Below are 23995 nucleotides of genomic sequence, written 5' to 3'. Positions count from 1 at the left end.
GACAAAGGCAAAAGGGTGGGGCCACCCTCCCTCTAAATATCAGCATATTAAAGCTCTTACTGCCTGTAACTAAGGTAAGGCATTTCAACCTTTTAGAATGGAGAAAACATCCAGAAAATCTGGGAAACTACCCAATGATCAGTGGTTGGGGGAAAGGGGGTGGAGCCAGGGATGGAGTGTAGCCTTCTGGGGAGCCCTGGAATTGGGATCTCTGGTGGGTTGGATTTGGCCTTCAGGCTTGGGCTTCTAGAGCCCTCATGTAGGAGCTGTAAGCGGGATGCTTAAAGAGGAACAAGCAGCCATATCTTCTCTTGATACTTGCACATCCTGTTTAATTACAGCTTTGGGCTGACCCTATATATTAAGGCACTTGTTCTAGATATGTGTCAGTCACGTTTTAGGCCCTTACGGAAAACTTTGAACAGATGGAGAACCACTTTGCCGATTGGTTTGGCCTTTGCAAAGGTCTTTGATACTTCCCCCTGTAGTGATGGCAAATAAATACATACATAAACATACATATATGTATGTATGTATGTATGTATAAATAGCCAGGATGTTTCATTGACACAGCAGTATATGGTTACATGCTACTTTGTCAGGAACAGCCAGCATTGCCAGATGTGGTATATCAGTGGCATGCAAAGCTATTACTTAACATGAAATAGGAATTGTACTCCAACACATCTGGAGAGTGCCAGGCTGAGGAAGGCTGAAGTACAGGTTGTCTAAAGATTACATTTATACTGTTAAAACACGGAGATTACTCATCTCTATATGTATATCAAAAGGAGTGGTAATGGAGTATTTTCTTTCTAAAGTTTAACATTAGAATGTGACTATGTGTCACAATGTATTTCAGTACTAATTTTTGATGTGGCTTTGTTTTTAAAGCTCCAGGGAAAGTGGTGAATCTCACAGTTGAAGCATTCAACCATTCAGCTGTCAATCTGATTTGGTTTCTGCCTCGGCAGCCAAATGGAAAAATTACCAGTTTCAAAATTAGTGTGAAGCATGCACGAAGTGGGATAGTAGTGAAAGACGTCTCTGTTAAAGTGGAGGACCTTCTATCTGGGCGGTTACCAGAATGTAATGTAAGTAACGTAAGACATTTTGGTTAGAGATAGACATTTATCTGCATTGTGTAGGTCTTTCTACATATCAAAACCCACAAAGGACTTCCTTAGTTCAGATGTTGATTCAGTGTGATCATTTGCAGCTTAACTTTTATTAATGATATTAATCATTATAGATATTAAAGTCCTGTCTCCATATGTACCTACCTATACAATAAGATCTTCAGTAGAGGGCCTCCTGCAGGCCCCCCTTCCCCATCTAAGTTGTGAGGCAGGTAGCACCAGAGAGAGGCCTTCTCACAGGTGCTGCAGTAGCTGTGGAATGCTCTTCCCGGGGAAGTTCACCTGGCACCTACTTTATTGTCCTTTCAGGGCTAGGCACATTTTTATTTTCCTGAACTTGAAATGTGTACTTTATTTATTTAATCTTGCTGACTGTTTTATTCTGGTTTTATAATTTTGTGGCTTTTTTACATTATTTTTTGTATTTACATTTTAATTTTTTTTTCATAAACGATCCTGGGAATACGTTCAAAGGATGATGTAAAATACTGATAATAAACAACATTTTTGTTGCTAGAGTAGGTGAATGCTGCAGTATCCAGCTACAGACTATGATCCAGAGGTATGGACCATCCAGGCATGCGGCAAGAAATATTTCTGAAAGTTTTTCTTTTAGCAGCTACACTCACAGATCCCTAAGCTACACCTTGGACTTCCCTAAGTTTATAGCCAAATTTGGAGATCAAGGTTGCAATCCTACTTACCTACTTGCATGCGAGTAAGCTGTATTGAACTTGGTGGGACTTACTTCTGAGTAGAAACATATATGATTGCACTGTAAGGCTGCACTACTATATATCTTTACATGAGAGTAAGCTCCATTGGACACAGTGGGAATTACTACTGATTAAGCATGCATAGGATGGCACTGTTTGTGTTAAGATCTTGGCTTTACATTTCATCCCAAATTTAGATTCTAAGCAAACAGATTTGCAGCAACGAGAGTCTCCAATCATCATGACAAATTAGTTCTACACCAAGAGTTCTCTTCATTCAGTAACACTGTATATTGCACCAGTTATACAATTCTATTACATATCGTTGTGCAATACAAGCTGCATTGATCAATAACACTTAGCATTACGGCCTAATCTGATCATTTGAATTGCCTAGGTGGAGAACGCTGCCAACATAATTTTGATATGCTTCGTTAGAAATTGAATTTTGGTTTTCTCAGGAGTATGCAAGTCCATTAATAGTAATTTATAAGTGTTAACACAGAACTCAGCAATTTGAGCTGTATTGTTTGATAACGGGTTAGGAAACCGCCTGTATTTTGATTATTGTTAAAGGAAGAAGAAAGTATTTGTATAACAATCAGCAGTTTGGCATTACTCAGTTAAGGTTTTTATTATTTTTCTTTATATATTCAGATGTGTTGCTGCCCGAGGTGTTTTATTAGAAATGTTTTTCCAATATTCTGTTTCAAATGCATAACTAACACTTCCACTGGCTTTGGATTTTTCATGTTGCAGGTAGCATGAAAATAATTTTCATGTTTGTGAGATTGTTTTGTCTTTACAGGATAACAGTGAATCATTTTTGTGGAGTACTACCACTCCTTCAACTACTTCTAGTAAAACCACTATATTTATACCAAGTACAGTTGCTCCCAGCAAAATGAGCTCTGTCTGGAATGAACCTATCAGTTTTGTTGTGACTAATCTCAGGCCATATACTACTTACCTTTTTGAAGTTTCTGCAGTTACCATTGAAGCAGGTTATATTGACAGTGCAATTGTAAGGACGCCAGAATCAGGTAAGATATTTTCCAGGGAAGAAATTTTTAATAAAGGCAAATCAATATATAAAACACTCATTATTGTTTTAAAATGTAGCACAACAATAGCAGGAACAAATATAACTTGGAGTGCTTTCTGCTGTGATTTTCCTTCCTGATATACATTGTATGTTTATTTTATTTTATTTTTTTGTTTGGGCAAGCTGTGGTCAGTTCATTGTAGGTATTTGTGCCTTTTTCAATAAAGTAGGAAACAAATAATGAGTAGATTGAAGCTTAATCTCTGCACAAACAGAAAGATAACATGCATGATTTCTTTATATCAGTACACCCATTTTAAGGCCCAGACTAGATGAGATGCTTGTATATCTGTGATTAATTCTAAGTTTGGTGTGATGAGGCATGCACAAATGGGTTAACTCCCTCAGCAGCCCAGGAAAGGCAGAGATCATGAGACCACATAACTTTGCCTAAGACTGGTTGTCCTGTAACTCCACCCCCAATTCTTCCCTGCCTTTCACCCAAGACTGAACTTTCCTCTTGCTCTCTTTATTTAGCCTTTGTTCTCTCTCAGATTTATATCCACTCCTTTGCATTCTGTGATCCTTATTTCTACTTCTTTTTACTCCTGTCTCTTGCCAAAACTCCAGGTGGCTGCGCCTAGCCATTTGACATATGAAAGGGAGGCCTTTCTAGCATTAGGTTACTTTTAAGAGGTTGTACACACACTTCTTTCTGCCAGGAAACTGTCCATTGTGAGAATTTATGAAACATAGAAGGCCTTCATCTGCTCGTGTAGGTGCGGGTCACTCAGCCATAGGGAGGCAGTCCTTAAGGAAGTTCTTCTCTTCATACAGCCAGGTCTGGACTTGGGTCTGAAGCTGAACATTCTCCACAGACAAGTCTCAGCTCTCTCTTTGGTCGTCTTTAGACTTGGTCACACCAGACATCCACATCTCAGGAAGTTCATTTGAGAAGCCTCACTGCTCACTCCTCTGACAGTGCATCATTTTCCATCCCAGACCCTACAGGTTGCTCTGAAGGCCCTTGGCAAAGGGTCATTTGAGCCCCTACACCAAGTCCCTCTTCTCCTCCTCTCATTAAAGGTGGCCTTCCTGATAAAAGTCATTTGGCCTGAAGAATCTCTGAGCTAGGGGCATGATCTATCAGAGACCACATTTGCTTTTCCCACAAGGACTGGCAGTGTGCTCTTAATTTTTTCATATTTTTTCTTTTGTTTTATGGATTTAAAATTATTATTTTTAATTTTTCCATAAATTTTAATTCATATTTAGTTAATGTGTAGCTGTGTTTCAAATTTCAGTTCCTCTTTCAGAAATTTGAAAAATCTTCTCCTGTCAAAAAATGGCTTTGCCCACCCACCACCAAGGACCTTGTTGCCCCAAAGGTCCTTGAGAGGGGGAGGTCCTGCCCACTTGGACCATTTTAGGGTAGGTGAAGGTTTTTCTCACCTTATTCAAGGGATCTGTGGTCACATGATCCCTGCCTTTCCTGGGCAATGGCGGGGAGTTAACCCATCCACACAGAGGTGTGGATGCCTCTGTCACGCCAAACCAGAAGGAACCTTTATGGTAAGTAACCAATGTTGTGATTTCCTATCTCCTTTACTTTCTTTAAAAGCAACCATGTGGTAGAAGACAGATTAAGATTTGAACTGTGGTACTCCTGATGATATTTTCCTGATCTAAGTTGTTCTCCCTCTTGCTATTTGCCTTGTTGGGGATAATATATGGGTCTTTTTTTGTACTTCCCTGCATTACAAAGATCTTCTTAGTTTGGTGGCATAGTATTCTGAACACTTTAAAGTGGGCTGAGTTTCCATAAATGAAGACAAGAAATTATTATGCCCTGTATAAACACTGAAATTGTTCATTGAGTAAGATGTGTTCTATGACAAGAATTGCAGGTCTACTTAGGACACAATTCTATGCATTTTAGATAGAAAAAAGTCCTCCAACTCCAAGCACTCCCCAGTCAGCCACTGGAGGACTTTTTTCTGTCTAAATATAGATAGGATTGTGCTTTTAACCTCTTTCAAAACTTAACATTTTAGAATGGCCTTCCCCAACCTGGCACCCTCCAGATGTTTTAGACTTCAACAACCATCAGTCCCAATCAGTGTGGCTAATGGTCAGGAATGCTGAGAGTTGTAGTCCAAAACATAGGGGGCACCAGTTTGAGGAAGAACTATTTTAGAATAATGCACTGATTGTAGCTGATGCCCTTAAGAGTTGACAAGACAACAAAGGATGAAGTTCTTCAGTAAGCAGTGAATACCTTTTGAATGAAAAAGAAATGTATTTCCATTGATCAACAGCTGTTCTACACTGTACACTGACAGCTAGTGTAATATAAAATATTTGTCCTTTTTATGGCCAGCAATACCTTTCAATAATGTATGATGACCTAATCAAGCAGTTGAAGCGTTTTGTCAGCTGAGCAGAAATTGCAATATGTTGGGGAGGTCACTAACATACTAAGTGTTCAAGCAAATATTCAAGACAGTTTGGCCAAGGCTATTTTAGAAAGTGGTGTATAAATTTGCTTTTAACATTTTTTGTGGCCTCTAATAATATCACATCTCTCTATTAAGTAAGTTAGAGTGCAATCCTATGCACGTTTAGACAGAATAATGTCCCAGAAGTCCAAGTATTCCCCAGCCAGCCATGTTTCTGTCTAAACATTTATAGTATTTCTTCCTTAATGTTATGTGTCCAAATATCTACAGTTTGCTTGATATTTGGTTTAAAGGCTGCAATACTATGTTCATTTACTTGAGAGAAAATTCCATTAATAGCAGTGGGACTTATTCCCAAATAAATTTGTTTACAACCAGGGTGCAAATTTTTTTTTTAATATCCCAGCCTTAGATTAAGATAAAGTTGTATACAGCTCTGCATTATTATTACATATATTGGACGGGATCCAGAGAAACACAAGTAGAATTTTCCTTGCACAGTGGGGCTTTCCTGCCCCTCTATCTCATTGCAGCACCCCCTATGCCTTGACCCAAATCTACTTTTGGGGGTCAGGGGTCCTATCAGACTATCATGGGATGGGGCTTAGGGGGAATCAGTAGAATTCAGAGTGGCCACCGTGCATGACTGAAATCACCATTCCATTCATCCAAGACACCTTTGGATCCATCCCATTTTTCTCTCCTACTTCCACTCCATTTCCATATTATTACAGCAGCTTAAGAAAAAAAAAGGTGCAATTTTGGACCCACAGAAGCTGAGATATTGCATTATTTATAGCTACCCCTCCAGCTAGTTACAAAATTGGTTGGTAAGTTGAATTTTGAGAATAGTAAGAATGCCTGTCTTAATTTGAGCTTAATAGAGTACCCTTTGTATATAAACATTTTCTGCTTCTATCACAAAGTGTACAGTTCTGCCTCTTAGCATGGCTTGATCACTGTATCATTATTTTGTACATGTGATGAATTACAAGATAATTGTGTCAGTCAAATTATGCTGGGGTGGGGAATGACATAAACATAGATTTCATGGATGTAAAAGTCCCCTTTTACCTTATTTAAGTTCCAGAAGATCCACCTCAAAGTTTTGTCAAAGGCAACATCACTGGAAAATCTTTCTCAGTTTCTTGGGAACCACCAACCATTGTAACTGGGAAGTTTAGCTACAGAGTTGAGTTATATGGACCATCTGGTAAGTCCGAGCCTGTGTATTTTTGTTTATCATTATTCATGTTCTGTATTGGTCAATACATTCATTTTTAGAAGTGAGTCAAATAACAAAAATAGCAGCTTTCACAACTATATTGTAATAAGGCTTAATTAAATTATTTGACTGGAAATGTACCAGTATCGGCCAGTGAAAGCTTTTATTTAATGTCCTCCTTCTTTAGCTGCTTCTTTCTGAGGAGGTGCTGAGGGGTGCTTGGCAGCAGACAAGAAAAATGTGTATGCCATTTAACCTAAAGATTAACTGGCGGAAATAACATAGAACAAATTTTCTGTTTGGCTAAATTAACACAATTTATTTATTTATTTATTAAATTTATTAATCACCTATCTGGCTGGTCACCCAGCCACTCTGGGCGATGTTCAACAATAAAAACAATAAAATTCAACATTAAAAACATCACATTTCTAAAATTACCCTAACCCACCCCAAATGCCTGCCTGAACAACCACGTGGCGTGGCGGAAGCACAATACACTTGTACTGCAGTTAGCTTTTATCAATTTGCCAACACAATACATTTGCACTGCAGTTAGCTTTTAACAATTTGCCAAGGCTCTTAATAGTATTCATTAAAGTGCAATATATATTTGACCTAAACTGACTGGTAAATATTCATTGAGAGGGCCTTTTCTGTGGTGGCCCCCACTCTGTGGAACTCCCTCCCTAGGGAACTCCGTCATGCCCCCTCTTTAATGAGCTTCTGTCGTGCATTAAAAACGCTGTTGTTCAGGCAGGCATTTGGGGTGGGTTAGGGTATTTTAGAAAATGTTTTTATTGTAGAATTTTATTGTTTTAAACTGTTTTTATTGTATGTTGTACATCGCCCAGGGTGGCTGGGTGACCAGCCAGATGGGCGATTAATAAATTTAATAATAAAAATAAAAATAAAATTGCTTGTTGAGTTGTCTTTCAGTGTAACTAAAAGTAACCATATAGAAAAGGCCATTTCTTTTTCTTTTATTAAACTTACCTGTTCATTTCAGGCCATATTTTGGATAACAGCACAAAAGATCTCAAGTTTTCCTTTAATAATCTAACACCATTCACAACGTATGATGCTTTTGTTGCTGCTGAGACAAGTGCTGGGGTGGGGCCAAAGTCCAACCTAACTGTTTTCACTCCTGCAGGAGGTAAGCTGTATGTTTTGATACACTCCGTTTTATGGAACCTCAGTTTTAGGAAAGCCAGCGTTTGCAAATGGAGCCTATGAAAAATACGTGTGTTTAGCTTTGGATGTTAAGTTGCTTTGAACGCTGAATTGTGTCATGACTTCCCCTTTGATGGTGTTACAATATTGCCAGAAGACAGGACTTTTTTTGTTCCAGTAGGCCCATTCCTGGGTTGTTTGATGTGATGTGCAAACCTGGAACTCAGGGTTGCTAAGGGACAAACAACCCAGAGTTTTAACCTATGGTTTGTGGTTGGGTTAAAACTCTGGGTTATCTGTCCCTCAACAACCCAGAGTTCCAGGTTTGCATGTCACATCAAACAAGCGTTCCTCAGTTGTTCAGGAAAGTGGACACAAAGCAGGAGCAGCAAGCATGTGGGAGACAGTGTTACGTGAAAACCAGATCAATATGTGGTCATCTTTCTACCCACTGCCTTGCCTAGGGTAACAAAAAAGCAAACAAATCTGAGACAGTTCTGCTGCTTTATGTTTGATGCAGCTATATATGTTTCTTCTAACAGGAATCTGAAGAGGCATGCACCCATATTGTATATGCATCTGATTTAATTTTCCAGAGTTTGCATTTCAAAAGCTGCCCCATTCCTGAATTCAAAAATCAGTTTAGGGATTAGGTATGAGAGAAATTTAATAGAAATTGCCAACAGTACATACATATTCCCACTCCCCCAATACCCTGCTCTTGTATCGAACTCTCTGACTGCTTTTTGAAGTCAGGTTGGACTTTTAAAGGACAAAATAAATAAATCAGGTATTGTCCCTTCTAGACTGCCATCTTTATATTTTCAGAATAAAATCCTCTAGAGTTGTGAAACCATAGCAATTATTTGACCATTAGATGGCAGTAAGTGATTAGAGTACATGCAAAACTGCAATTTAATCATCTTGGTCATTGAAGGGGCTGATTGTACTTTCTACAGCTTATTGGCTTTAAGGTGGTATTATTTTATGCAACCTTACAATAAAGCTCTACTTTTATATGGTGTTGATACGTGATGCATTAATGTGAATAACTAGCACTTCAGAAACAAGATTGCTTTCCATGTGCATTTGAATCAAATAATTGTTTGTTCTTCCCATGTACTCTGTTTCCTTATATTTTTTTTACAGTTAATAGAATGTTTATTGTGAAGGGGTATCCTAGCAAATGTACAAGACATGATTGACCCAAAATGAACATGAGGGGAGAGAGGGAGAGAAGATGCACATTTACTTGCATCTGTTTGCATTTAAATGTCACTGTCATACTAGCAAACATGTTGATTATTATGATGGGGTGGGGTGGGGGACTCATATATTGCAAGGATCTGAAAGGCCTCTGTCACTGAAGTACAGCTCTGATGATAAGAAGCAAATTTTGACCCCTCTGCAATGATGTCCCCAAGCATCACACTTTTCTCATAGAACTGAATGGCTCTATGTCCTTATCATTCTAAATTGCAATAAAGAGACAAACCTTGGGAACTGACCTTTATATATTAGAGTAGTAATGTGCCCATCAGTTTGACAATCTATGGAAGGAAGCCTACACTGACAGACTGTATGGCAGGAAGAAATTGTTAGCTGCCCTGAATGAATGGATGAGTGGTTTAGTGCAAGGCTAACATCTGTTTAGCCCTGAAGATTCTTAGAAGTTATTATTTGCTCTGGTGGGACTAATGATTCCTTCAGCTGGGGTCACTAGCTATTCTGCCAACATAACAATTTGCTAGATATTTCTAAAGTTGTTAGCTGACCTGAGGACATTAGCAAAATCCACCAAAAACAGGTAACATCACAAATACACAGAACTTTAGCAACATGCATAATTGTAATATATCACAAAATTGGTAAAATAATGGAAATAGGACAGAGGAAGATCCTGCTTCCAGTATCCTAAATGAATTTTAGATAATCCAGAACCAGTATCCTAAAGGCATTTTAGTTAACCCATCAGAATTCTGCTCAGACAGAATATTTGGTAGCCACCTTTTCAAATGTGGGTGCAACTAACCTGTGGCATAGCTGAATGGACCCTGGAGCAAATTTGCAGGGCACTTGTGTTGTTGCAACAACTTTGAGCACCATTGCAGGCACACATGCCTAGATTCAGGGTACCATGGTCTAGATCCAAACCCTGACAACCATCTCAGGGAAACACTACATTTTAATGGCTATAGAAGCTATCAAATCTTAAGACTAGTCTCCAGATATTTACACAGTTTTTTTTCCTGATGCTTACAAGTTTATCTGATGTAACCAATTAGTGATTGTATAGAGGACTTTATAAACATAAGAGAAACATTCATAAATGGTATCCAACGTTAGTCCTATGAAGAGTAGACCCACTGAAATGAATGAGACTTGTTAGTCATAACTAATTTAAGTCTCCTTCATTTCAATGGGTCTGTTCTGTAGGACTAACACTGTATACTACCTGAAGTGTTTAATTTTCATTATCTTAAATATGTTCCAGTTCCAGGATCTGTATTTGATTTGCATGTGGCAGAGGAAGCAGCGACCTTTATAAGAATTGCTTGGAAGAAGCCACAGCAACCAAATGGAATCATCACTCGATACAGAGTAAAAGTTTGGCTTGAGGACACACGGGAGACTCTTGAAGATACAATTCTAACAGAAAAAAATAAGGTGCTTACATTTGAAACCAGCTACTACTTATTGATTTTCAGTATTTTCACATTACTCCTTATTTCCCATTCTACTGTAAGGACTGAAAATGAGAGTTTTTTTGCCATTAAGAATGTCTCTTTTCTTTGCTTTTCATTTTAGCATTTCATTGAATCTGTGGATTCAGATATGATAAATGAATATACACCATCTTTCACATGGAATAAAATAGACCCAGTAACCGGATCATATGAAGGCTCAGCTGAGATGTTTCCAACAGTGCACACGTTTTCTCCAGTGAAATTTACTAGTATATCTGGTGATAGTTTCCCCACTCTCAATGAAGCTGCAGAATTTCCTACAGATTCAGGTAAGTTATAAAGGTTCTTTTCTATACCTACCTCATTGTTCAAAAAGGCACTGTCACATAGATGATCCTTAGCACAGAGATCAGCCAAATTATTAATGGGTCATTTGTGAAGTCGGGTTCTGCCTCCCCCTTCTCCCACCACCCACACTAAACTGCCTCCTGAAGCAAATGAGAAATGCCACACAAGCAGAGACTACTAGCCTCTTGTCACCCAGATGACCTTCCTCCCAGAGAAAGAAGATGCTAGAGCTTTTGGACAAGCTGCATCGACAATCAGTTATTACAGTTGCCAAGGCAGGTGTGATTGGAAGAGATTAACATATCTCCATGTCCCATGTGGACCTTAATTTTTCGAAGAGCTTTTGACTAATAGGTTTTCAGATGTCACTGAAAGTAAATAGGTCAAAAAGTTACAACTCTGCTACATGGGGGCAACAAACAGGTGGAGATGGCCCTGTGACATAGTGATGTCATTAGCATGCTCACTTGCACAGCATTTTCAATGGAGCATTTTTCTTGACTCAGTATGGATATTTATGAGCCATTCAACAAGGCTTGGCTGACAGATATAGGCTTAAAATACCTTTCTTGATTTTTTTTGTTCAAGTGAAGGCATTAAACGAGACAGAAGGCCACATTCTGATTTTATTTACATTCCTTTGAAGGTCACTTGTAAATGAAACCAGGGCTGGGAGGTTAGTTTTTAAAAATACAGCCAAGCTTCTTGGTGGGCATGACTGATCTTGCACTGCTGGTTCGAAAATACATATTCCATTTCCATTATAATGAGAATAACTTAATCTCCCTTTTTTTGCCAGTGTGCATACTACACAATTGGAACCATGTTAAGGTTACAATCCGATGCACACTTACCTGGGAGTAAGTCCCATTAAACTCAGTGGGGTTAACTTCTGAGTAGACATACATAGGTTTGCACTGAAACTCATATTTTGCAGTCTGGCTGTCCATTATATGACACACAGGGTTCATTTCTCTGCTGTGTCCAGTGCCAGCCTCTGTTCCATCTGAATGCTTTGCTTTTGTGTTATTGGAAGGGGGTGGGGTGGGATTGCTAATTTCTAGTGCTGTGCTGAAAATTTCTCCCATTTTTTTTTCAACTGTTCCCATTCAATTTGATAGAAAAGTAATTGCTCTCAAAAATAAATTCATTGCTAAAGAAAATTTCAGAGAAATTTTCATGGGTAGGATTTGGGTTTCTTGTACTTACCTTACTTAGGAGGTGGCTGAGGAATGTGCCTGATTGTCCAGTTGTTCATTGTACAGTCATGCCTCTGGCAGCCAGCAGCCTCCTCAGCTTCCCACATCTCAGTTAAAGCCCAGGGGAAGACATCATGAAGTAATTCTTCCCATAGGGATTTTTCAGATCAGGAAGTGCAGGCAGCTTGAGGCTGCAGAGCAATGGAGAGGTGTGTAATGGAAAGAAAAAACACATACAGCACCCCTAGCCACCTTGCAATGATTCGGTAAGCTCAAAAACATCAGAAAAATTACTTATAAAACATCTTCTTTCATGGAGGAGAAAAGGCTTCCAGGAAATTCAAAGACAGATTTTGGCTCAGCACTAGCTCCACCTCTTCCCTGAAGCTAGACACAACACTGCCCCCCTCACACCTGCATTGTGGTGGGTGCCAAATAGGGGCCAGCCCAACAAAACTCCAAAACTTTTATGAATAAAGAAAGAAGCTGTGCTACAACCCCTGCCATTGGTGAGCCCTACCTGTGAGAAACTGTTGAGAATTTCTACTCCCCTGGAGAAATTCAGCGAAACCCCCCCCCCCCATTTATCTGCCCACAAATAGGATGGAGAATTTGAGAGGCCATTTGTTCACAGCTCTGCTAATTTAATTTGCTTTGGTGCTGATCAACTTGGCAATCATTTTGGTGCTGACTATTTAATATAAAGGTAGCAATGTTTTGTTTTTCCTTTTTAATATGTAAAGCATTTATTGATGCCATCAACCTTTCAGCAGAGCAGCTGTCATATCTTGTAAATGGACTCCAGCCTTTCACCAAATATGCAATTGCTGTGTCTGCTTTTACCATCACTGGAGAAGGACCACCAACTATTCTCATTGCTAGGACAAGTGAACAAGGTAACGTTTATGACGGAAATGTTTTCATGCTGGCAGCTCTTAATTTCCTTCCAATTCTCTAATTCATACTTAAATGGTTTGTTTTTGTTCTGCAGTTCCAAGCTCCGTAAAAAACATAAATTATAAAAATATTAGTTCATCCTCAGTTTTGCTGTATTGGGATATGCCAATAAATCCCAATGGAAAAATCACACATTACACAGTTTATGCAATGGAACTGGATACAAATAGAGCTTTTCACATGACTACATCAAATAACAGCATCTTGATTGCAGGTAAGGGTAGAAAATAATATGTAAAATATAAAAATAATTGTGGCAGTTGTTAAAAAAGTGTTGAAATAATTTAATATAAATATATCTGTTTTCATATTATGTTTCTGCTCTCAGCATGGTTTAGAAAATTGAAATACTTCTAAAGCACTGGCTCTTCTTGCAGGCATTGTCTAGCACATCCTCAGCATGGACTAAAACCGAATCAAAGAACCTTTAAGCAAGTTCTAGGTATTCTGAAGGTCTTCTATTTTTGTTCTACTCGGAAATAACTGTTGAAACAGAGTTCTGCAGAATTTACTTATGCCAAGTTGTGCTATCATTCTGCATTCATTTTGGTGGTTAAAAATAAACTTTTTCTCTCTCTTTCTTCCTCTTTCTCTCACCCCCCAATACACACTATTTCGGTGACTACAGGTGGCTAACAGAGAATTTAGCAAAATAAAATAATAAAAGATGGATCCAAGAGGCTTTGGGTTTGTGTTTTTTGAACAGCACCCGCATCTCATAAATATGGCATAGAGATCTGCTGTTAAAGGGAGCGGGGGGACATCAAAATACTGGGAACACCCAGTTAGTTCTTTGGATCCTAGCCCACAAGAATACAAGTTAAAACTAACCTATAAAACCAAGAAATTCAGCATGCTACACTAAAAATCCCTCCTAAATAATACTTGATGACTTTACCTAGGTCATTCAATTTGTAATGGCTTTGTTTTCCTTGGGAATAACGTCTGCTCACTGTCCATTTGAGTGAATGAAAACCGTATAAATCTGTTCATTATGATGGAGCATACCCAAACAAAGGTACCAAAGTGGATTGTGTTTGTGGAATTTGCTTCTTATTTATTGTAGGTTTGAGAAAGTATACAAATTATAAAATGAGGGTAGCAGCTTCCACTACAGTAGGAGAAAGTGCTCTGTCTGAAGACAATGATATTTTTGTGAGAACACCTGAGGATGGTAAGCATATTGTTTATACTGATTTTATAGTATGGTATGTCTTGGCTGACTGATTCATGTAGCTAACTAAAAATACTGAATGAACTATGAATATATAAAAATGAGAAAAATATGTAAACTGTGTCCAGGTTTTGTAAAATGGAATCTTCCTAAGGTCATTCAAGCTATTCTGGTTGTTGTTCACCCTGCCTAGTTGTAACTTGATTTGAAAGTTAATAAATCTGTGTTTTTGAAGGCCTTCTTTGTAACCAATTTCTCAAAGATTGCACCCCAATTCCCTGTCTGCCTTCGTAAATACACATTTTTCTAGGTGAATAGGACACCAGCTTTTCCTGATAGGATTTTACATGAAGTTGAAGCCTATTTTTAAATTGCCCCAAAATCAACCAACTAGGTTCTTAATTTATGGTGCAATCCTATGGCTGCTAGTCAGCAGCTAGATGGCCATAGGATAGGTCAGTTCTCGGAGAACCCACCCGCACCCCCTCCCGCGCTGCTTTGTAGGCAGCACAGATTGGCCCTGTGCCTGTAAGAGCAGTGCAGAGCGGTGTTCCTGGGGGGGGGGGGTGCCAGGGCGAGGAGGTCGGAAATGCCGGTACAACACATCCTATGTGTTGTCCAGGTGCCACTTCCCATGCTCCAAGATCCCATGGCTAGACAGCCGAAATCGGCTATCTAGCCACGAAAGCAGAGCTGGGGGAGTGAGGAGGAGATCCATTCCTCACCACTCCTCCTGCCCTGCACTGGATAGGCGGTCGCTCCCGGGGTCGGAGGCGACCGTCAATCCACATAACATTGCTCCATTAATATGTCTAATAGTGACAATGCTCTACATTTTATAACAATGGGAAGAAATAGCTAAATATGCAAGCAATATGTGGTGGTTTTTATTTTGCATTAAAGTAGGCCAGTAATTTTGACAGAAATGGGATAGCCTTTTCTTTTATTCAAAAGCTGGAAATGAATCCTCATTTGAAATGATTGCCCTTTTAGGTTACAGTTGGACTATAATACCTCCATAGTGAGAAGGTGGCTATAATTAATGTTGTCATGACAGTATAAATATGAGAAGGAAAAATGTCATTTCATACATACACTGATCTTACTGTAATTCCTAAATGCTGGATTTCTAAAGTACTGTGGATCAGTGGAAACATGTTCGATGTACTGAAAAAGTCTCAACAACTTTCTTTATGATTTTTGAACTAAAGAACCCAGTTCGCCACCCCAGAATGTCGAGATATTAGAAGTGACACCCACAGAAATAAGCCTAAGATGGTCACCACCTGAAAAGCCTAATGGGATCATAACTCACTATGAAATTATGTGTGATGATGCCACTACTTTAATTTTTAAAAATACCACAGCAACAAATCTTCTTTTAAACGGCTTGAAACCATACACTCTGTATAACATTTCTGTCATGGCATTCACTCGCCTTGGTCATGGGAATCAGTCATCTGCCCTGTTATCTGTACGAACAGCTGAAACAGGTAAGTGCAAAAAGTTAGAACATCATCTTGCTTCTGTGGCTTCAATTTTAAGCGTTGTTATTGAAAAGAAGTCCCAAATTTGAAATCAATAGGATTTACTTCCAAATAAACACAGTTAGGATTTGAGTATAAAGCTGAAATATAATGATAGCACATAATTTTGTTTTGCTCGTGATATGCTCCTGTGCAGGCGTTCTCAGAGTGTGAGATGGGCTCCCTGGGCGTTTTCACGGAGTGACAGCACAGCAGGCTGTGGCTTTGCCTTGACCTTGATTGACTCAGGTGACAGAGCACCAGCACATCTCTGCGGTTCAGTCAACTCTGTGACCTATACTTCATGTTTTCAATTGTTCTGCAACATTTTGGATTATCTAGGACTTGTCCAACATGCATCTTGGTGGCTCATAATACTCACTTCAAACCAAAGCCAGTATTACAACACTGAAAGCTCCAGTTTTAATCCAAGCTGCAGAACAAGTCAAATCCTTCCTCCCTGCTCCTCTCCCAACCACCTGCCCCTCTCCATACCCCCTTCTCCCTGACTCCCGCCCACCTGCTTACCTAGTTTGCTGCTTCAGTGTTGGCAGTGGTGAGACAGAGGTGCCTCTGTGCCACACTACTACGGCTTCGAGACAGGAGAAAGAAGTGCTGGGAAATGCAGTTTTCCCAGAACATAAGAAGAGCCATGCTGGATCAGACCAAGGGTCCATCTAGTCCAGCATTCTGTTAATACAATGGCCAACCAGCTGTCGACCAGGAACCCACAAGCAGGGTTCCTTGCATCTGACTCACAGCTCTAGTAGCATGCCAAGCTATTTGCTTTTACTGTAACTTTTTATGTCTTGTGTTTTTATTTATTGTGCGCCACTCTGATATCTCTCAATATGGAGTAATTTATACAATTTATAATAAATAAATGTGGTTTGGGGGCGGGGGGGGGAGTGGGAGGCAGTCATAGGTAATTACAGCTCCTTTGCACCCTGATAAAAGTTATGTTCCTAAGCATGCTCAAGAGTACTGAGGACAGTTAAGGACAGGCCTGCTATACATCTGCCAGCCTACAGCAAGTTCTCCCTTCTGCCTCTTTCCACCCTAGTAGTAAGGAAAAGCTGGCCTAGGAAGAAAGGAATGGCCAGGGCAAAGTCCCCTTTTATGGATTCAGAGCTTATCTGTGTGGAAGTTATTTCATACAGTGGGGCGTTCCCATCTCCTCCTCCCCATTGTAGCACCCATTGCCCTCCAAAATCCTCAAGAAAGGCCTGGGATGTGGCATGGGGAACAGCAGTGGAAAGGAAGATTTGGAGAAAAGCAGGTGGAGGCAGCTTGCATATGTGGGAGTTCCACTCACACAAGTTACCTGCACCCGCTTTTGTACAATTCCGCCTTACCACTGAACCCCCTGTGCTATATTCTAAGGCTGTCCTATGTCCCTCAGCCATCAGGAAAAGCTTTTTGGGGTGGGGAATATGGAGCTGCAGTGGGGAGAAGGAGATGGGACAGCCAAAAACCACTTGCTCCAACTGTGGATGTGAGCCCCTGTGTTTGGTTTTTCCAAGCTTTGTCTAAGAAATCTTTGAAAGTTCCAAGCATGTTTCCCAGAAATTTCAAAGTCTGAATGCATTTCAAGGTCAACTAGAGCACTCTCACCCACCACTAACAACACATGAAGATCCTGAATAAAGATCTTCAGAGTCCCATCCACTATAAATAATTGTAATGTCTCACTCTAGACTTAAAGAAACCATCTGTACCTGACCACCAGGGACCCAAGTGGAGGACAAAAGACACCAAAAGAATGTTTTAAAACTGGATTTGAAATTAAACAAGTTACCAGGCTTAAACCTGAGGGAAAATGCTCTTTAATTTTATTTCTAAAGCATAACTAAATCTGTGCTGGTAGTTTTGCAAGGATTGCACAGGCTGGGACTTGGTTGGATCAAGGAGTAATGGTGCTATTTGGTGATTGGGGCTGTTTACTCTTGAGTTTCAGTTGTTGTCACATACTCGGCTATATGCATAGTAATTGTCTAAATTTTTAATTTGAATAACCTTTTCCTTGAATTCTTTCCTTTCAGTACCTGACTTACCACCTCAAAACATAACCTACAGGAACATATCTTCTTCAGAAATAGAGTTATCATTTCTTCCACCATCTGTCCCCAATGGGATTATAGACAGTTATACTATATATCTCAGAGAGACTGATGGAATTGAGGAAAGAATTATCAATACCACCCATCTGTCCATAACTATTACAGGTGATTACTATAGCAGCCTGTTAATTTAAAACGATAGTGCCTTTGCTGGTTATGTTGGTCAATTTGTTTCGAATAGCATATATTGTATTTCATAATATATTAAACTAACAATCAAAATTATATCTTCTGTGTTGGGGAGAAATTGGTTTTTAATTTTAGGTTCTCATATTCAGTATTACTGCATTTTTAAAAGAAGTAGCTATCCAGTGCTACTTGAAAAAATGCTGACATTCATGCATGCAGATGAAAAACTTGCAGATGAAAAACTAAACAAACACATAACTCATAGCCAGTGTTATAATGCTAACACTTGGAATGTCAAATTCAACTACTGTTGAAGCTGCAGTTTAACAAAACGAAACCATGCATTTTCTTGAAATCAGGACCCTTTTTCTGGTGTGCTTTGAAGATGATAAAGGCCCATGAAAAGCAGTCCTTTTCCACATGATCTTCTTGAATGGCTGAAGGAGAGGAGGCCCACTCCTGAAATGTTAGTCACACTTAAGCCCCATTGAAATAAGTGAAAGTAATGACAGCCTGGGTTTAGAAAAGGCAGAGGAACTAGAGACCAAATTGCCAATATCCTCTGGATAATGGAGAAAGCCAGGGAGTTTCAGAAAAACATCTATTTCTGTTTTATTGCCTTTGACTGTGTGGATCATAACAAATTGTGGCAAGTTCTTGGTGGTATGGGGATACCAAGTCATCTTGTCTGCCTCCTGAGGAGTCTGTATAATGACCAAGTAGCAATGGTAAGAACAGACCACGGAACAACGGACTGGTTTAAGATTGGGAAAGGAGTACGGCAGGGTTGTATATTCTCACCCTACCTATTCAACCTGTACGCAGAACACATCATGTGATGTGCTGGGCTTGATGAAGCCAAGGCTGGAGTTAAAATCGCTGGAAGAAACATGAACAATCTCCGATATGCAGATGATACCACTTTGATGGCTGAAAGCGAGGAGGAGCTGAAGAACCTCATGATGAAGGTGAAAGAAGAAAGTGCAAAAGCTGGGTTGGAGTGAAACCTCAAAAAAAACAAGATTATGGCAACCAGCTTGATTGATAACTGGCAAATAGAGGGAGAAAACGTGGAGGCAGTGACAGACTTTGTCTTTCTAGGCGCAAAGATTACTGCAGATGCTGACTGCAGCCAGGAAATCAGAAGACATTTACTTTTTGGGAGGACAGCAATGACAAATCTTGATAAAATAGTGAAGAGCAGAGACATCACACTGACAACAAAGGTCCGCATAGTTAAAGCAATGGTATTCCCCGTAGTAATCTATGGCTGTGAGAGATGGATCATAAGGAAGGCTGAGCGAAGGAAGATAGATGCTTTTGAACTGTGGTGCTGGAGGAAAATTCTGAGAGTGCCTTGGACTGCAAGAAGATCAAACCAGTCCATACTCCAGGAAATAAAGCCAGACTGCTCACTTGAGGGAAGAATATTAAAGGCAAAACTGAAGTACTTTGGCCACATAATGAGAAGACAGGATACCCTGGAGAAGATGCTGATGCTAGGGAAAGTGGAAGGCAAAAGGAAGAGGGGCTGACCAAGGGCAAGATGGATGGATGATATTCTGGAGGTGACGGACTCGACCTTGGGGGAGCTGGGGGTGGCGACGGCTGACAGGAAGCTCTGGCATGGGCTGGTCCATGAAGTCACGAAGAGTCGGAAGTGACTGACCGAATAAACAACAACAATGAAATCCTCATTAATTCCCATGAGACTTCCATGTGACATTCTTGGATTGGTGCCGTTATTTGTTATAAAATACTAAATTGGAAAGTGTTTAATTTTTATTCATTTTACTTTTTGTAATTGCAACCTTAAAAACAAGGGAAATTTCCCTACTTCATTCTTGTTGACCTAACACATAGTACCACAAATATACACATATAAATATGTTAGTAAAAATATAAACATATAAATATGCTTAACATATTTACTCTTTATTTAGGTTTAAAGAGATATACAAAATATATAATTGAGGTGTCTTCAAGTACTATAAAGGGAGAAGGTGCTTGCAGTACACCTCTGCACATAATGACTGATGAAGATGGTAAGTTTTCTATCATTGTCTAATTACAGTGCTTTGTGCTTGTAAGTGGTGGAGCCTTTCGTAGCAGTTGGTTGAGGTGGACTGAGAGCAGAGGAAAAGTTAAGTTGGTATTAAATCTTCACAGAAAAGGAGAAGCTTTGTAAGCAAAGCTGAAAACCGGGAAGTGTCCCAGTTATAATAATAGTATTAAAGCACAAAATACACCATCACTGTTGCACAAGCCCATTAAGTTCAGACATTTGCTAAATTTTAAAAGGCCTCTTGTAGCCAAATTTCAGAAGGCAGTGCTATGGCAAATCAGATTGCAGTGCTATGGGAAGCACACAAACAAAAACGTTTATAATGTACTTCCTTGCAAGTACAGAGTGTTCTGAGCATCAGACCAATTGCTTCATAGATTTGCTCATAGCTGTGCTATGTTCCTAATTTCCATGTGTGACTGCAACTATGACCTGATTTTTTTTTAATGTTTTGGTACATGATGCTGTTTTGTGTGATTCAAAATAAACATGATTCGGTAGAAATATGCCTGTATCAAGTGGCAAATAGGATGATGATGATGAACAACAACACATTTTAACTGATGAATATGTATTGAACCTTGATAACAGGTTTGGTTGTCTTAACAAGGTGATAACGATATCAAAATGTTCTATATGAGCCCAGTCCTGACTAGGGATAGATCCCCAAAGCTTCAGGGAGAGCTGTATTCCAACACTATTACTATAATTTTTTTACTGAAAGCATGCTCTGGTAATGTGGGTCCGGTTCAAAGACTTTTTCATTCTTTCGCCTGGAGATTCAGGCATTCAAATGGTACTTTTAAGGAATGGTACTTTCTGTGGGTGAAGAAATATGGATCACTCCTTATAAATATGTGTTGAGGATGATGAAACAAAAATTTTATGTTGCATAACAACAATTGACAAAGATAGGGGATTGAAATGCTTTTGGCAGATGTTTGTGGGATGTTTGTTTTTTGGACTTAGCTAGACGTGGGGTGGGGAATCTGTGGATCTTGGCCTAATTTCATGTGAGAGGGCACAGAGAGAAAGATGGTGTTCAGAGAGAGTGTGCGCCACGCAATGCTGCCAGCTTCACTCACCATCGGCTGCAGCACCCAATTGACTCTTCCATTGGGTCAAGAGGCATTCATAGGAAAAAGGAATTATTTGATTAGAAAATTTTGCTTCCAAAATTCAAGTACATTTGGGATTTAAAGAATCACCAGTCTCATGAATTGTACTTGGATTTAACTGTTACTTGGATTTAACTGTGATACTTTATATATGCATTACTATTGTATTTTTATGTATGTATGCATTTTAGGAGATTTTTACCTCAGTTTTCCATTCTCAGAATCCACAAGATGGCTTACAGTGAAATTATAAAACAACATATAATAACAATAAAACAATACGCATACTAAAACTTATAAAATGGCAGCATAAGATAGTTAATTGGGCTGAATTTGTTCATGTGATGAGATCAACATTTTATATATCGAGTCACACCAGTGGGTCCAGTACAGATTAGGGGTGGTTCTCTGAAACCTCAATCAGAGATCTTTTCCAGTTGTACTCAAATTCCTATCAACTAAGGCCCTATTCACATTACATGCAGGTAGGACACTTACATGTTGAAGCAGCAGCAGCCCTGTCAACAATATTGCATGCACAGGCAATATTGCATGTACAGGCTACTCCCTAGAATCTGCATGTGGACTGTGAACGTCCATGAAGGAACTACTTCGAGTTGTGTAAATTAGCAAAAAATGAGCTTGTGGAGTTTCTCCAAATTCCACCTTGAAGCTCGTTCCAACTCCATGTCCATATCAGATGGCAAGGTTTGTTTTCTTTTTTCCACACAAAATGTTTGTGTATTTGCATGCACATTTTCCAAATGTATGCATCAGTTGTTCATATTTTTGAAATGTAGCATTTTTCTCCCATTGATTAGAGTGTGCACATTTTTCAAAAGTATGCATTTTTCATACACATTTTTCAGACGTATGCATTTTTAGAATGCACTTTTTTTTGTTCCACAAATCACATTGCAACTGCAGATTGCATTTGGGCCCGTGTTCAGTTCTGGGAGGTGCAAACTGGGTAACGTCTGGTCAGAAATGAACTGAACTGAATTTCTTATACATCCCTACAGCATGAGCAGCTGTGTACATCAAGGCAGGCTAGCCAGACACACAGTGTTGGTGATGGGCCATTGGCACAGCCCCACCAGTATTTCAGTACATGGAGTGAAAAATGTGAATAGAGCTTAAGATGCAGGGTAATCAATTTTATACATATGAAGAATATGCTCTACTACTGACCCACACTTTGTCCTTCTACGTTTTTCATTGTTATACCTTGTTACTGCATGGTTTTCCAGCTGTCCTGATTTGACTTGAGTTTTAATTGCCTTGAGCCCACATATGTATTTGTCATGACAGATAAGGCTCTGTGTCTTTTAATTTAATGGAGTGAAATATTAAAATGCTGCATTTTTATCATCTATCAATGTGGTGCTAATCAATTTTCCCACACTTTGAAGCTAATATAATAATTTCCCGTTCATTTGCTTCTCAGGCGAACTACTTGACTATATTTTACATGTGTTTACACCTATAAAGTTCATGTTTTTGTTACAATGAAAAAGTTACAACTATGTACTTGGACATAGTGAACTTGGTGAATCACTGTTTCAGACCTGTTGCTCTATTTTCTTATGAAATGGTGTTTTCCATTGAATCACAGAAGCAGATGTCTTACCATTATCATGCTAAATTGTCCTTTATCACCTCACTACAAAACCCCCACCTCAAACCAAAAACCCTGCTTATAACACTAATATGGATAAAAGTCCCATGTTCAGTTATTTTAATTAACTCTGAAATCATGACCATTTAACAAGATATTGTGTCCTCATTTTACAGCTCCTACTTCTCCACCACAATTGCTCACAGTAAAACAGTTGTCTGGAGCCATTGTGAAGTTGTCATGGCAACCACCACTGGAGCCAAATGGAATTATCCTCTATTACACAGTTCATGTCTGGTAAGATTTTTCTGGAGATAAATAATTATCAGTCACCTACCAGAAATTTAAGGGGTTTTCCCTTACATTTCGTGGTGATTATACATTCGCCACAAATTAATACTGGCACATCACTTGAAACAACTTGTCCTTTACAAATTCAAGTTGAGCTCTTTACAGGGCAAGTGAAGTTTAAGAGGTCAGTACTTGCCAGGTTACTGAAGTATTTTTGGAAGCAAGGTTTCAAAACCAAGATATTTTGCCACCCAAGCTGCTATACTGAATGCAGCAGTTGTTTAAGAGATGGTTCTGTGGCAGACCACCAGCTTCTACTATTGAGTGCCACCAAACAGAGTAAAATCTGGCACACCCACCAGAGTGAATCATGTGGCAGTGGTGTAGGAACCTGCACTCTACTTCAAAATATGGAGGTGCATAGCAGCTGAATAATAGCATCCACCATAGGGGCAGATAATTATATTGGTGTTTCATGCCCGGCGCTCCTATCTACTAAACAGCTGTGCACTCTCATAGTAGTGAAATAGCAGCCTGTCTCTGCCACTGCCTCATCTTGCTCTCTGATAAGGGTGCCAGAAACACCAGATCCCATTCTGCCATGTTGTGGAAACTAGTAGTATACCAGTGAGCTACCACTTACTGCACCATCTGTACAAGAAGTGCATCCCAGAAAACTTTGCCCTGTCACAAAGGATCTTGCGGTTTACCTTTCAAATTGAATGTTGCTTCATAGGCATTCCTAAAAACATTGCTGCCCCAAGCAACCACCAGGGCTGATTTTACAGCGAGCTGTCTTTATTTGGAAGATTATATTTAATTTGCACCCCCCAACCCCGGCAAAAAGCTCTTAGTTATTAGAGCTTTAGAAGCTAGTTCAGTTCTGATTGAATTGCCTCAGGAATGCATCTGCTTTGTTCCTTCTCAGAGACATACAGTGCAATCCTATACATGTCTACTCATGTATAGGATATATACATAAGCCCTCTTGAGTTCAAAGTGACTT

At 39.4% G+C, this 23995-nt stretch overlaps 1 protein-coding gene across 1 annotated transcript in view; it reads left to right on the top strand.

Moving 5' to 3' along the window:
* Positions 1–23995, top strand: part of PTPRQ (protein tyrosine phosphatase receptor type Q) — a 143904-nt gene that overhangs the window by 47368 nt on the left and 72541 nt on the right. The window contains exons 25-37 of the mRNA XM_084810399.1: positions 895–1094; positions 2664–2898; positions 6444–6572; positions 7594–7740; positions 10252–10424; positions 10566–10773; positions 12762–12887; positions 12983–13162; positions 14015–14122; positions 15334–15615; positions 17691–17873; positions 19841–19942; positions 22875–22995. Of these exons, the coding sequence (XP_084666525.1) occupies positions 895–1094; positions 2664–2898; positions 6444–6572; positions 7594–7740; positions 10252–10424; positions 10566–10773; positions 12762–12887; positions 12983–13162; positions 14015–14122; positions 15334–15615; positions 17691–17873; positions 19841–19942; positions 22875–22995 (2194 nt within the window). The remainder of the gene's footprint in view (positions 1–894; positions 1095–2663; positions 2899–6443; positions 6573–7593; positions 7741–10251; positions 10425–10565; positions 10774–12761; positions 12888–12982; positions 13163–14014; positions 14123–15333; positions 15616–17690; positions 17874–19840; positions 19943–22874; positions 22996–23995) is intronic.

The sequence above is a fragment of the Heloderma suspectum genome, chromosome 7 (genome assembly GCF_057233095.1).
Source record: "Heloderma suspectum isolate Gila_16-S chromosome 7, 16-S_ref, whole genome shotgun sequence".
Taxonomy (NCBI): domain Eukaryota; kingdom Metazoa; phylum Chordata; class Lepidosauria; order Squamata; family Helodermatidae; genus Heloderma; species Heloderma suspectum.
Note: the sequence above shows the minus strand (reverse complement) of the source record. Positions and strands in the feature narration are given on the sequence as shown.